This window comes from Tachypleus tridentatus, chromosome 6 (assembly GCF_004210375.1).
Source record: "Tachypleus tridentatus isolate NWPU-2018 chromosome 6, ASM421037v1, whole genome shotgun sequence".
Taxonomy (NCBI): domain Eukaryota; kingdom Metazoa; phylum Arthropoda; class Merostomata; order Xiphosura; family Limulidae; genus Tachypleus; species Tachypleus tridentatus.
This window is the reverse complement of record NC_134830.1, coordinates 141,843,071-141,858,977: the sequence shown is the minus strand read 5'-3', so window position 1 is coordinate 141,858,977 and position 15,907 is coordinate 141,843,071. Positions and strand designations below refer to the sequence as shown.

Here is a 15,907-nt window from a genome sequence, read left to right as displayed (position 1 = left end):
GGGGCTCGATTCCTCCGCGGTGAACATGACAGTTAACTTAATGTGGGAGGAGTAACAGCATACAAATCAAATCTAGAGAGTTATGTTTTCATTTCAACGTCCTTCACTATTTATTTTTCATCGAATTGTTTTGAAATGTTTCGTTTGTCAATAAATTACCACCCACAAGATTTTATTTTTAACTCTACGTTGACGAAAATCGTAACAACCAATAAGTTATATCCTTAAGCACATGCGCACTGTTCGCACGCTACAATTTGCGCCGCAACCTCAATAGATTTGATAATGACAGTTGCGAGGAGCCGGGAAGAGAGCTTCACGTGTCTTTCACAGGCATAAAATATTTATAACAATTTTTAAACGTTTAGGACTAAGCCAATATTTTTGAAGAATTTACGACATTAAAGAAAAAAATTAGGCCTAACAGCAAACAACGGAATCTTAACTCGTGATTCTTTGTCGTTTCCGAGGTAAAACTGTCGAGATGGGAGAAGATACCAAAAATCACGAGCCATCGCAAGCAGGAAACTCAAAACCACTGGACGGTGCTGTAGGCAATGAAGACAAAAACGTCATCACGAAAGATGATGAGGTGGTTTGTTTGAAGCCGAAGATGAACCTGGTGAACGGTGTAACTGTGATTGTTGGAAGTATAATTGGGTCTGGAATATTTGTGTCACCCAAGGGAGTATTAACAGGAACTGGTAGCGTTGGACTGTCTCTTGTAGTATGGATCATTTGCGGCGTATTCTCCATGGTTGGGGCGTACTGCTACGCAGAATTAGGATGTATGATAACAAAGACCGGAGCCGATTACGCTTATATCATGGAATCCTTCGGCCCATTTGTTGCGTTTATTCGGTTGTGGGTTGAATGTATGATCGTACGGCCTTGCTCCCAAGCTATCGTGGCCCTAACATTCTCGTTTTACGTAATGCGACCTATCTACCCTGACTGCGATCCACCGGACGACGCCGTCAAGTTTTTAGCCTGCTTATGCATCTGTAAGTTGACCAGAATAATTATAAATTATAAATACTTTTTCCAGTTGCATTTCAAAATTATAAGTGTTTTATAATCGAAGGAAAGTAGTAGACAAGAGGGAAGTTGGGTAATTAAAATAAACAAACAAACACACTCTTACATTATCTAAGTCCTTGTCATTTCACAGACGTCCATCACAACTAGGTGTCGTTTCTAAAGTTTTGTGTAGACTTGTGGGAGTTGGAAGTAATTTAAATAATAAACATCCTCACTGAAGAAATGTTGTATACTGTAATAAACAATACATGTTGTATACTGTAATAAACACATTACATGTAGTATACTGTATAAACACAATATATGCTGTATACTATAATAAACACGTTACATGTACATTGTAATAAACACAATACGTGTTGTATACTGTAATAAACAATACATGTTGTATACTGTAATAAACACATTACATGTAGTATACTGTATAAACACAATACATACGGTATACTGTAATAAACACAATACATACTGTATACTGTAATAAACACAATACATTAGTATACTATAATAAACACAATACATGTTGTATACTATATAAACACAATACATACTGTATACTTTAATAAACACAATATATGTTGTATACTGTAATAAACACAGTACATGTTGTATACTGTAGTAAACACAATACATGTAGTATACTGTATAAACACAATACATGCTATATACTGCAATAAATAATACATGTTGTATACTCTATAAACACAATACATTAGTATACTATAATAAACACAATACATGTTGTATACTCCAGTAAGCAATACATGTAGTGTGTTGTATAAACACAATAAATGTTGTATACTTTATAAACACAATACATGTATACTGTGTAAATACAATACATGTAGTATACTGTAATAAACAATACATGTTGTATACTGTAACAAACACAATAAATGTTGTATACTTTATAAACACAATACATGTAGTGTGCTGTATAAACACAATAAATGTTGTATACTTTATAAACACAATACATGTTGTATACTGTAATAAACACAGTACATGTTATATACTGTAATAAATACAATACATGTAGTATACTGTAATAAACAATACATGTTGTATATTGTAATAAACACAATACATGTTGTATACTGTAATAAACACAATACATGTTATATACTGTATAAACACAATACATGTTGTATACTGTATAAACACAATACATGTAGTATACTGTAATAAACAACATATGTTGTATACTGTAATAAACACAATACATGTAGTATACCGTAATAAACAATATATGTTATATACTGTAATAAACACAATACATATTGTATACTGTGTAAACACAATACATGTTGTATACTGTAATAAACAATATATGTTGTATACTGTAATAAACACAATACATGTTGTACACTGTATAAAGACAATACATGTTGTATATTGTAATAAAGACAATAAATGTTGTATACTTTATAAACACAATACATGTATACTGTAATAAACAATATATGTTGTATACTGTAATAAACGCAGTACATGTTATATACTGTAATAAATACAATACATGTTATATACTGTAATAAATACAATACATGTAGTATACTGTAATAAACAATACATGTTGTATATTGTAATAAACACAATACATGTTGTATACTGTAATAAACACAATACATGTTGTATACTGTAATAAACAATATATGTTGTATACTGTAATAAACACAATACATGTTGTACACTGTATAAAGACAATACATGTTGTATATTGTAATAAAGACAATAAATGTTGTATACTTTATAAACACAATACATGTATACTGTAATAAACAATATATGTTGTATACTGTAATAAACGCAGTACATGTTATATACTGTAATAAATACAATACATGTTATATACTGTAATAAATACAATACATGTAGTATACTGTAGTAAACAATACATGTTGTATATTGTAATAAACACAATACATGTTGTATACTGTAATAAACACAATACATGTTGTATACTGTAATAAACAATATATGTTGTATACTGTAATAAACACAATACATGTTGCATACTGTAATAAACATAGTACATGTTATATACTGTAATAACTACAATACATGTAGTATACTGCATACGGTTTGAGTGTATATACAACCAAGCTGGTTTAATCACAGGATTGACTCCAGAAACAGTACGTATCCTTTAAACATCTGTATCGTTATATAATATAATATGCAGCTAAAATAGCACAATGGTATGTCTGCGGTCTTATAACGCTAGAGTAAGAGTTTCAATGCCCGTAATGGACAGAGCACAGATAGCCCATTGTGTAGCTTTTTGCTTAATTACACAACATGCACGTATGATTTCTATCTATTTACTTGTATCCTCTTGAGCAGAGAAAAGCAGTAATAATGAGAAAGCTGTATATGTGGTTGCTATGGTAAAACAGTTACGTATCTCTTACATTCGTCTTATATTCCAGTAAAATATAATCCCTGTAGTGTAGTAGCCGTGAAGGAAAAAAAATCGATGAGAGACGTTAACCCTGCTTGTGATCCTAGATAGACACCATCTTAAAAGAAATCACATATTCGTTTGTTTCCTTGTTGTTACACAATGTCATATTTGTATTGTGCCAAGCACTGATATCGAAACCTGATTTTTAGCGCTGTTAATTATATAGGTTTATCGCTAAGCTATCGGAGAGGGGGACACACATAAGCTATGGATTTTGTGTTAATAAAATCAAATGTTAAACCTGCGAAACTGAAATACTGGTTGATGAGAAGGTAGGAAAATGTAACGTCATCAAAAACTTATGGACGTAACATAGCCCTAACTACCGTATCCATTTTGTCTTGCCCTGAGGTCAACCCACACTCGTTAATCGAAAAGAATTATAGAGAACTTATTTGAAATTATATTTCAGGTTTATTTATTTAAACAGTAGTAGAATATTCAGTTGTTTCTACTAAACTATTGTATTTAATGAAGTTTAAAAATACCTCCCCCGGAATAAAAAATATCTGTGTGAAATTATTCTGTTTGAGGATGTATTAAAATTCGATCTGTGATGTTATGTGTTTTAAAGGCAACACAATGAAAGCTCACTGATAAGAAGGTAAGCTACTAACAACGGTGTTTCTATGTTTCTCCGCTAGGGATCCATTTCCCCCGATTTAATCAATTAACTGTGATCAGGAACTACAAGGACAGAGCGGAAAACGTTACAAAAGGGAGGATATTAATGCATTTTATCTTCTGACTAATAAAATATCTACATAGGAGACCACAATTCATAGAAACAGGAAGGAGCGAGTAAAAAAATGTCGCTTTGACACTCGTTTTTATCATATGTTCAAATAAACGTTGTTTCAAATTTAGAAACATAAAATAGTCAAATATCTTAATACTTCCATTAGTTTTAACAAGGATTAGGTAACACTGTACAGTTTAGTTTTATTTCGTGTCAGTCAACAGTAAAAATCTTTATAGTGCGAATGCTTTTATTTCAAGATGGCGAAGCATGTTCATAATCGGTTAGTTATCGAAAAGAGAATGTGGCGTTTGAATATACGCTAAGCCTAATGCCGTTTGATAACTGTTTGTCTCTATAGTCGTTAACAATAGCATACTTTCAACAATATATCAATACGAGGTTTGTTTGTTATGCTCGCGTCTGCCTATTGTTTAATTCTGTTACGCGTTTTCAGCCACGTCTTATTTCCATATACACTTTTTTTTCCTTCTTATGATCCATGTTTGTCCTAGTTCATATTTATCAAAATTTGTTTTATCTTTAGCATTAGTTCTATTTATCTTTGGGGTCGAGAATACAACCGAATTTAAAACCTCTGGTGGCGATTCCATTTCACCATCTTTCAGAGTCATAAGCCAAACAAAACGTTACATACTATTAAGTTATATGTACATGAAAGTGTGTTTTTGTATCACTGTTAGTAACCTATACAGTCAACTTAGTCTGATTAATAACTTTTATAACTATATTCTAATTTCTAACCACTTTTCATTCCATGTTTCGATTTCTAATCTTCAGCGAAGTCCTAACAAGAACTATTTCTATGTTCTTATTAGCCGAGATTCAATCCTGGGTCTTCTTAATGGGAGTCGATGGGTTACCAAATAATTACTCGAATATTTTCGAGAGAGGGTAACCAGCTTTTACTGTAGATAGTTTATTTGTAACTTTTTAGCGAGTGTGGCTCATATTTCATTATTTTAGTAGCATTTGTTGAATGATCGTTTGATTGGTTGCTATTATAGTACTTTGTATTATCAGTGTATTTAGTATATAGATATATACTACTTTCTATTATCACTGCATTTAGTAGGTATACCTATATATAGTACTTTGTGTTATTAGCGTATTTATTATATAACTTACACAGTACTACGTAACATATTTGTGATCGCTACTATTTCAGCATAAGTTGGCCAAGTTCCAACTGACGCCATGTTTAATCTTTCAGAAATTGTGTTACGTCATTGCTGTTGTGATCGATAAACAAAGCATGGCTATTCGGCTGATACATAATCAGAAGTTTATTCTAGGTTTTAACCTTATAATTTTCAGTCCAGACCGGTTCTTTACTAACTGCTCTGAAAAACAGTCCCCATCCGCTTACTTTATATTCAGTTAACATAGTTTCTGGAGGAATACGAGACAGTTTTTCTGGTCGGCCAAGATTTAGTCTATCGTATTGGTAGGTCCATAACTCTGCAGTCTCTGGAGCAGAGATTCGAAATGAGTCATGGTGGAGGTGGATTTTATTTGTCAGATGCCTGTATTTAAAAGGTATTCCGCATCAAGTACACCACTGCCCTCTATAAATCTTCGCTGCCCCTAGAGGCTAATTTTCGAAGTCTCTTTTAGTCGGTAATTAATTCCCACTTTTATTATTCATTAAGGAATTTGACATTTGAGCTGTGGACTTTCTTCTCAAAACTTTTCCATTGTCTGACATCAATTCTATAAAGGAATTTTTTTCAGATACTGAAAACAGAGTAGGGGCCAAGCCTCTTCCCACTAGTCCTGTGGTAGCCTTTTTGGGAAGAGGGGGTTCTGAGGTGGGCTAGATAGAATGTTGGTGTGCGTTACTAACAAGATGTATTGGCTCATAAACATTGAAGCCATGTCTTCTGTAATAGTTATGTTTCCGACAGTCTTATCAGGTGGAGATGTTTTGAACATTTTAGATAATTAATTATCTCTGCGTTGGGATGTTGGGATTTTTTAGATCACTTTACGAACTTTCACGTGTAATAATTGCTGCTTTCCCTGCTATGATTGCATCACCAACCAAAGAATCCTCATTAGATAGTTGCATATCTACGTCAGTTGGCAACAAGGCCTAAAAATTATCAAAATGGCGTCTGAGAGTACTCTAAGTCAGTTTTTTTTGTAAATCTTCTGACATTTGGTGCAGGTTTTTGAATCTTGCAGTTATTTCTTTTCGCCAACCCACTTTAACTCGTTGATTTGTGTGCAACTAAATAATTGTAAAACATGATTTATGACCTCGTAAACCTGGCCGTTAATTTGGACAACTGTCCACCCGTGACAGAAGCTTTTACACGAAGTTGACCACTTCTAATGTCACTTGTTTTCTAACAAATGTGGCTTCCACCCATTTTGTGACATAACCAACAGCCACGTGTCCGTCACCAAAGTACTGAGGCCCGGCATGGCCAGGTGGTTAAAGCGCTCTACTCATAATCTGAGGGTTGCGGGTTTGAATTTCCGTCACACCAAACATGCTCATCCTTTCAGGATTCATGTAGCCAATTTAATAACATCACAGAAAAATACTGGTTTATGTAGCAAAATAAACATTGAATTCATGTAACCAATTTACTAATATCAAATAAAAATACTGGTTTATATCACAAAATAAAGATCAGCTTCATGTAACCAGTTTACTGGAAAGTATTGTTTTCTACAGAATAAAAAATCTCCATTTTCATAACGAAAGGAAATTAATTAGTTGGTAATTTTTCCAAACTGATGCTCTTGACTTCTACAGACACGATTGTAGTTTTAGGCCTGACTGAGCGTAACCCGTAAAGCTTTTTTGAAGTAATCATAGATCGATGTTAGTGACCTCTTTATGTGATACTGAAAAATAACGCCTTTCGAAGCGCGTGACCGTCTATCGATTTTCAAAAAGCGTGGGAGGAAGCGTATAAAATGTCGTCTAGTTTTGTCGCGAAACTGACGACGACAGATTTCCTTCTGTAAAAAAAAAACACACTTGTTCCTATTCCACTGTTATACTATTAGATAAAGACAAGCCGTATACGTAATTGTACGTTAAAAAGGTAAAATCAACGTGTATCCTGACGTTATAAGTTCACATATTCTTTTGTTACATTTTATTTTTTTTATCAATATTCTGTCCTTGTAATTTGACCAAGAGTATTTTTATAAACAAAAAAATAAAGTTACCTAGGTCTGACTTAGCACCATTTCAAATGGTCAGGTCCTAGATCACCAATACATTTTTGTCAGTTTTTGTGGTGTTTTTATTTTTTTAATTTTATAGTAATGTTACTAGAAGAGGTAGGTATCACAATACAGTATTAAAAGAAATACATTAATGAAAATGAATCAGTTTAAAATGATTGGATATATAAAATAAATCGTTCTGATGAACATTTAAGAACAACTGATAGGTACCCTTGTGGATCAGTAAAAGTTTCTGGACCTACAATACTTGTTTTTGTTTTTTTAATTTCGCGCAAAGCTACACGAGGGCTATCTGCGCTAGCTGTCCCTAATTTAGTGGTGTAAGACGAGAGGGAAGGCAGCTAGTCATCACCACCCACCGCCAACTTTTGGGTTACTCTTTTACCAACGAATAGTGGGATTGACCGTAACATTATAACACCTCGACGGCTGAGAGGGCGAACATGTTTGGTGTGACGGGGATTCGAATCCGCGACCCTCAGATTACAAGACGAACGCCTTAACCCAATTGGCCATGGCGGGCCGTTTACATCGCTGTGTGATGTATACAATTGTAAACGTTATCTAGCAAACGCGACCTTTTCCTATTTCACTATGATTTATTTTCTCTTGCGTAGTTCATAGAATCTTATGTGAAGCCGAAAGATGGGGGTAATAAAAGCTGTCGTACTGATGAAAAAGAGTAGATTTACTAATACACTAATACATATTTTTACTAAGTATAAATTTATTCTATATATCATATTAAATGTTGCTGATTAAAAAAATCATATCTTGCATTAATAATAGAGCTATTTTACCTATTTTTATTTAATCAAAAATCAAAAACTGGTGCCTTCACACCAGGGGCTCTCCTCTCAGCCTTTAATTAGTGATGCTCGAGCTCATTCAACGTTGTATTATGTCTGTCTGTTTAGAATTTCTTTGTTGCTTTATTTGTTTTTTTTAATCCAAATCGTTAAGAAATGGCCAAGCGATAATTCGTTTATAGTAAAAACGTCTCTTTTTATAAACAAGTATTTTGTTTTCTTCAGATTTTGAATTTTTTTTAAAAATTGGGTGTATATTATTTAAACAAACATTTTCTGTTCTGTAGGTTTGTTAACGTTTGTGAACTGCTGGGATGTTAAGTGGGCCACTACGGTCCAGGATTTATTTACTTATGGGAAACTTTTGGCTTTGGCAACTATTATCACCACAGGAATGGTTCAACTTTCTATGGGTAAGTTAAGCCTAACTTGAAATCGGCTTTATATGGGAAAATTAAGCCTAATGTGAATCAAATAGTGACAAAAAGAGACAGTTAAGTCTTAACTTTGTATCAGATGTGCGTAAGTTCGATTTAAAATGGATCAAATACTGACGCCAGAGAAAGTTAAACCTAATTTGATATCAGCTATGTAGGGGTAATTTAAACTTAACATGGATCAAATAGTTATCCAAGCAACATTTAAGCCTGATTTAATATTTAAGTTCAAGAATGAAAATTAAAAAAATATATCTTTACAGCTAGTTACTGTATTTATCATTAAATATTAAAGGAAACAACAGTCATAGTTTTATCTTGCAACTGAAAAAATTAAACTTTCTAAACTAACTTAATTTGTGAAATTCGAATTCGTATCTTAATACGTTTTAAACTGTATGTTGCATGTTTTAAGCTAATACTAGTACAGTAAAAGAGAGTACCTAACGTTTACCTATTAGACTTTTCATGACAGTTTTTTCGGTGTTAGTTGACCAATTATTTTGTCGATTAGAACGACAACCAGAGGAACCAAATATATGTATAATGATTAATAATTACATTTTTTCGTTTTATATCTTCTGTTATTGCATTTTTCTCTTTTTCAAATATCACCTTCTATTTATCACTTGTTAATTTTCTTCCGAAAACATACTTCGTTTTATAAATGTGCAATTAACCATGAAAATGATATTAAAAAACACCAAAATAAATGAAGACGACTAGAATGAAAAACTTACTAAATGAAATAAGCCTACGCCTAGAAATCTTCAATTACTATTGATTTCAGATCAGAGCTTTGGAGGTTGTTATACTGACTGGCGTCAGAGAATGACGTATTTAGAAAACGAGCGTATATATGTGTCCATTGGAAGGGCTTTGGTCTATAAATATAACACGATGACGTCAAAAGCTATTAACACTTTTATGAAACTTAAAAGGGCCCACAGTTTCAATTGGGGGATGAAAACAACAAAAAATAAAAGGTATAATAACAAATATTGACCTGGTGTTACCAAATGAGTCCATGTAGAACTCGTATGTTTTATAAACGCATTTTCCTAAACTGTTTTTGCACCGAACATTACTTTATTACCACGGTCCGTTACGGGTCAAACAAAACGCCCCACCCACACATTGTAATTAGTCGTACTAATAATGCCTGATTTTTTTTTTTTTTTTGTATCATGAATAATTTAACCCTCTTTCTCGGCCTGTTCTTTTCTCTGGGTAATAGGTAAGAAAATCTGAAATGATTTAACATAATGTAATTTACGGACACCGCCGATTGTTAAAACTCAGTAATTTGAATGTTATCCGTTTGTAAGTTTGTGGTACACTTTTTATGCTGGGTGCTTAGAACGTAGCGATTGTATATAATCGAATAAAAGTAGAAGTTACTCCAGTTATGATTATTTATGAAAATGATCTCATGAAACTACATCATTTTAAAAATGTAACAGGTAAGTTTCTGTACATTTTTTTTTTTTTCATTTTGGTTCCATTGAGTCGTTAGTTCAGTTCATATAAATTTTTTTTTTTAATTCTGTAATTTGTACATATTATATATCTGCCTCCAACATTTGGTATTTGTATATGTTATATATCTGCCTTCAACATTCTGTAATTTGTATATGTTATATATCTGCCTTCAACATTCTGTAATTTGTATATGTTATATATCTGTCTCCAACAATTAGTATTTTTTGTAGTATATTATGACATTTTGCTTCAGATAACCTAACAAGAAGAAGAAATATTCAGTATCACGTTCTTCTTGCAGGACATTACGAACACTTTAATTTCGACGGATCTGAGACGGACGTCACTAAAATAGCGTTGTCCTTCTATTCTGGATTGTTTGCATACAATGGTTGGTGAGTATCCGGAATAACTATACAAACCCTTAGAATATGACGACCACTGCTCAGTACTGACCACTAGAATCTGGTGACCTTCAGTCCAGTACAGATCACTAGAACATATTAATCTGCTGCCCAGTACTGACCACTAGAATCTGGTGACCTTCAGTCCAGTACAGACCACTAGAACATATTAACCTGCTGCCCAGTACTGACCACTGGAATCTGGTAACCTTCAGTCCAGCACAAACCACCAGAACATAGTGACCTGCTGCCCAGTACTGACCACTGGAATCTGGCGACCTTCAGTCTAGTACTGACCACTAGAACATAGTGACCTGCAATCCAATACTGGCCACTAAAACATGGCGATCTACTGCTTATTACTGACCAGTATAATACTTACAAAAAGATAAAACTATAAAGTTTGGTGAAACCAAGTAGAACGTGAAACCGAATATAAAAAGGTGAAACCGAAAACAAGAACGTGTTATATAAAAGTTGGATTTAGATCCAGCGATGAGCTAACTGTATATAGACTCGGAGAAAAGCTGTTACATGGATTACAGAAAAAAAAACTCACTTAAAAAAGTAGATTATACATAGAGAGAGAAAACAAAACTGGAAAAACAAGTACCTACATTCAGTGTTAAGTTATTAATGTTTTTATTTTCTCATAATTGAAAAATAAGACGCCATCTTTTGTGTTAAGTCATACAAAGATCCCATGCAACTTATTTTTATATCCACCAGAAGGTTGGCGTGACTCAAGTGTTCTTTCTTTCTCCAACTGTCTCTGACAGCCAGATAATTGGCGCTTTCTGTGGGGTAAATTAAACTGACCGTCTTTCTTAAAAGGTTGAAAATTCTCAGTTCGACGTTGGTGAGGAAAACTGAATGAACTGTGGAAATACGAAAACTCGATTTTTTTTCTTTTTCTCTCTAAATGTAATGACGATGTAATTTCACTACAACCACGGAGAGCAAAATAATCATGCAGTCAAATTCTAAAAAATGAAATATTGTTTTTCTATCACTGTTGTTGTCTGTATTTCTTGTTATACTTTCTGATATCTGCTTTGTGGTAATTATTGGTTGACTGCTGGCTGAGACTTTTCCCGAAAGGTTTTTAATTTGAGGTCCCTCTAACGCTTAGAAACCCTGCCCCCCCCAACATATGGTGTAATAGAAATTCTAATTAATAGCCATTCTGTTATATATTAACTTAATTGTAATTTGTTTCTGGGAGAAAAAACAAAACACGAACAACGACGAGTAGACATATTTCTTATCGTAAATAAAATAAATGTATCGCTGAAAATATATTGCTTTCCCAGTTGCGGAGAAATTTTGACCCACATCACTAGAGAGCGTCTTCCGGACCCCAATTTGGGAAAGCTGACTCCTCTCCTCCATAGCTTTATCATTTCTCAGCTTTCAAAACTTTTCAAGCAGCCCCTTCACCACGATCCCCAAATGTTGACACTGACTTTGTTCATTGTTGTTATTTTGTGTAGACGATTTTGTCTGTCTGCTTCAGAGTTTTGGCGCGAAGCTACGCAGCAAATGGCTACACGTGTTAGCCTTTCCGAATCCTAAGCTGAAGACCCGGCATGGCTTGGTGGTTAAGGCACTCGACTCGTATTCTGAGGTTCACGGGTTCGAATCCCCGTCACACCAAACATGCTCGCCATTTCAGCCGTGGGGGCGTTATAATGTCACGATAAATCCCACTATTCGTTGCTAAAAGAGTAGACCAATAGTTGGCGGTGGGTGGTGATGACTAGCTGCCTTCCCTCTTGTCTTACACAACTAAATTAGGGACGAGTAGCGCAGATAGCCCTCTTGTAGCTTTGCGCGAAATTCAAAACAAATCAAATCAAACCCTGAGCTGATAAACTTGGGAGAAGACGGGTGAATAACATGCCCTCTCGCCAAACTCTTGTGATCACTCGGGATGCGAACCAGTAATTCTCACATTCATATTCATAGTACGAGCACGCTAAGGAAGTTCCATCCGGGAAATAATTAGTTGGCTCGAGATTCTTATTGGTCTAAACCAACATTTCCTCGTATTTCAGGTGCCACCGCGTTCGATGTTATTACGTTTATTTGGAAATTCAGACTCTAGTTACTTGCTTGAAAAAATTCAATGGGTCTTTCCACCCATTGGATCAGAGGTAAGTATGAATGCTTATGTAACCAAAAACCGAATTTCGATACCTGTGGTTGGCACAGAACAGATAATCTATTGTGTAGCTTTGGGCTTAACAACAAACATTCCTACTTTCTCCTAATCCTAATGCAGGGTCTTTGAATGTTTTCTTTTTCAGAAATAAATAAAATCAAAATTAAGACTAACAAATATTTTTATTTCTTGCTTTTGAAGTTCATGCGTCATTCTATTTTGTAGCCTACAGAGTGCATAATGTTTCTCGTGATCCATGGCACTCACACATTATATTGATATATACTGACTGACTGACAGACAACACACAACTGTATAGTGATGAGAGTGGTTAAATCTGGTGACCCCTACAGAGACCTCTTTCATAAACAACAACAATCTCAAGTCCGGTATTCCTTCGTCCCTTCCACCCTTGAGATATGGAATACGCCTTCAGTATCTGAAACTATTTTATCTTTCCTCTCTCTTATTATTTTATAAGAAAGTGAAGATTTTACCTTTCGAGTTTTCCGTCTTTTATTCCATTTAGGTGAAGTCAACACATTCAGTTTCACCTTTTCGTCATGTTCATGTCAGTCTTCATTAGTTAACATTAATTCATTACGTACACACTTTTATTTCTATTTCTTTTCCCGTGTCATCGGTTAATATTAACAAAGTTACCTTGGGATTCCTGATAGATTAAACTTTAAAGAACGATAGATAAATGGAAAACTTTAATTTAAAATGGCGTGTGCCTCGAGAGCAAACAGCGAACCTCCAATTTCTTGTAAGTGTATACATATGTAGTACACCTAGTGTATGTACATTTTTATGGAGGCGATTATTTAAAATAATGCAACTTGCGTTTTTGTCACTCCTATAACGTATCCTCTCAACCCCAGCTCCCAAATATTTTTCGCCATCGGGATAGGAACCATGAATTGTCGGAGCCAGAGTTTAACATGTAAACTTCTAAGCCACAGAACGGAAAGACTGGGGTTAAAATAGCGTTACTAGTATCAGTTTCATTAAGATAAGAGGGTGAGCAGCATATAGATTCACATTGAACTGTAACGAAATTCTACATTTTGACAGTCGCTATTCTTAATATGATAACTATATGGCTAAGAATGTGTTAGTTGTAGCAGTTATTTCATCCAGTCCATTTAAAACCATGTAAGGCATTTAACTCGCACACAACCTGCAGGTCAATGGTTCGAATCCGTCACCATTTGTTGGCATAAGAAAAATAGCTCAAGAGCTGGCGGTTGGTATTGTTGACTAGTATCCTTCCCCCTAGTTTATTACATCAAAATTAGGGACAGTTAGCCGAAGGCGTAATTTAATAAAACAAACGAATTGTTGTATATTCTGACGTAAATACTAGCGGTGTTACTTTATTTTACTTCAAATATCCTGGTTCCCTTGTCTCACTTCTTGAATTTTGGTTTTGTTATACCATGAATAAATGTAGATAGTGTAATAAACTTACTGCGGACTGCTGCATGCCACGAGAGAGACGAAAACGTCTTTCATGTCAAAACAGATTTCTCATGTTGTACGTACCAGCGGGGCGGGGTCGCTTTCTCTTGTGAGATAGTGAAAGCAATATCCTTTAAATAACGATCTTTTCGTGTTTCTCGCTCGTGGCTCTGACGTCATAAGAACGTAACATTGTAATAGCTGCTAGTGGCTTGAATGTCTGGAGGGTATCATTCCAAATGGAAGGTTCTGGTTAGTAATTAAAGATTTTCATGACACTGTGTGATGTACGTGCTTGTCAGTCTTCATTTGTAGAGGAAAAATTCCCGGTAACTCAACAGTTCAAGTTGTACTTATATCAGCCGGTACGTTAGTAACATTAAAAAAACAACAACAAAAAAAACATTAATAGACGCAGTGAGACCAGAGTCAGACAAACCTACACAAACGTTGGCTTTGCCTTACAAACAATAACTTAAGTACACTTCATTATATGACGTTTAAAAAATATAGATATATATATAAATAATGAATTGACATTTTCGTACTAATATCGATTTGTTACCAGTAATAGTTATCCTATGTTATGTATGAATACAGTTGAACAGTTTCAAAGGAAACCTTTATGTGTAATTTATAGTTGAAATATTTCTTTTCTAGGAATTATTTGAATTTCGTTATCGAAGAGCTGAAGGATCCTCACAGGTAATATTTGAAGTTGGGTTTTGACTAGTGTAAACGTAACCTATCTAAAACCTACAGTTGTGGACATAACCTGTTTAAAGGTTAGTAGTGTAGACATAACTTGTCTAAAGACCTATAGACCTATCTAAAAGTGACAAAGGTGTATGAAATGGAATGTTTGGCTTCATATATAGTATGTTGGACTTCTTGAACGGTTTTCTTTTTTCTAACCATACATATGTATCCGTTTCAAATCAAACTAATATTCATATCCTGGAAAATATTTCTCCGTTGTTCTTACAACAGTATTAGCTAATAAAGAGTTTTTCTGGTTGGTAAGGCCTTATAGAAACTCTCGCTAGACACTGAAACTGAACGGAGTTTTTCACTTGCCAATACTTTATATTCTCGTATTTTTGCTACTGTTTTTTTAGAAATCTACCCAGAGCCATCTTCATCTCGTGCGTTTTGGTGACAATTGTGTATTTCCTGACCATCGTCGCTTTCCACACAACACTGTCAGTACAAGAGGTACTGGGAGCAGAGGCAGTGGCCGTGGCAAGTACATAGATACATTGTTAGATAAACATGGATAGACATAGATATGTCGTCAACGTCATTACTGTATGGGAAACTTGCTAATCGATAGATACATTGAAAGAAATAAATGTAGATGGATAACAAAAAGATATGTGGATAAAAGAGATAGTAAGAAAGAAGTAAGGTAAACAGAAATATAGATTGTTATTATTTGGTTGTGAAGGAAACATTTACTTTCTGCTATACAAATTGTTAAGTCTTTCGTCTAGTCCTATTTTCGAATAATTTTCAATAATTTTAAGTCGAAGTTTGCACAAATTGATTTACGACGTTTAAATCGCGAGAAATCATCAATGAAAGTGAAAGGATTTACGTATTTTACGATATTACCCTACCCCTGCGAAACTGTCTTTCCAGTCGGAAATTAGTGTGCAACCAAAAAGAC

The 15,907-nt window shown here is 34.3% G+C and overlaps 1 protein-coding gene across 1 annotated transcript in view; it reads left to right on the top strand.

Moving 5' to 3' along the window:
* The first annotated feature begins 277 nt into the window (after positions 1–277).
* Positions 278–15,907, top strand: part of LOC143253883 (Y+L amino acid transporter 2-like) — a 29,773-nt gene continuing 14,143 nt past the window's right edge. Inside the window, exons 1-5 of the mRNA XM_076508396.1 lie at positions 278–1,004; positions 8,575–8,700; positions 10,508–10,601; positions 14,899–14,943; positions 15,357–15,480. Coding sequence (XP_076364511.1) covers positions 485–1,004; positions 8,575–8,700; positions 10,508–10,601; positions 14,899–14,943; positions 15,357–15,480 — 909 coding nt within the window. The 5' untranslated portion in view covers positions 278–484. The remainder of the gene's footprint in view (positions 1,005–8,574; positions 8,701–10,507; positions 10,602–14,898; positions 14,944–15,356; positions 15,481–15,907) is intronic.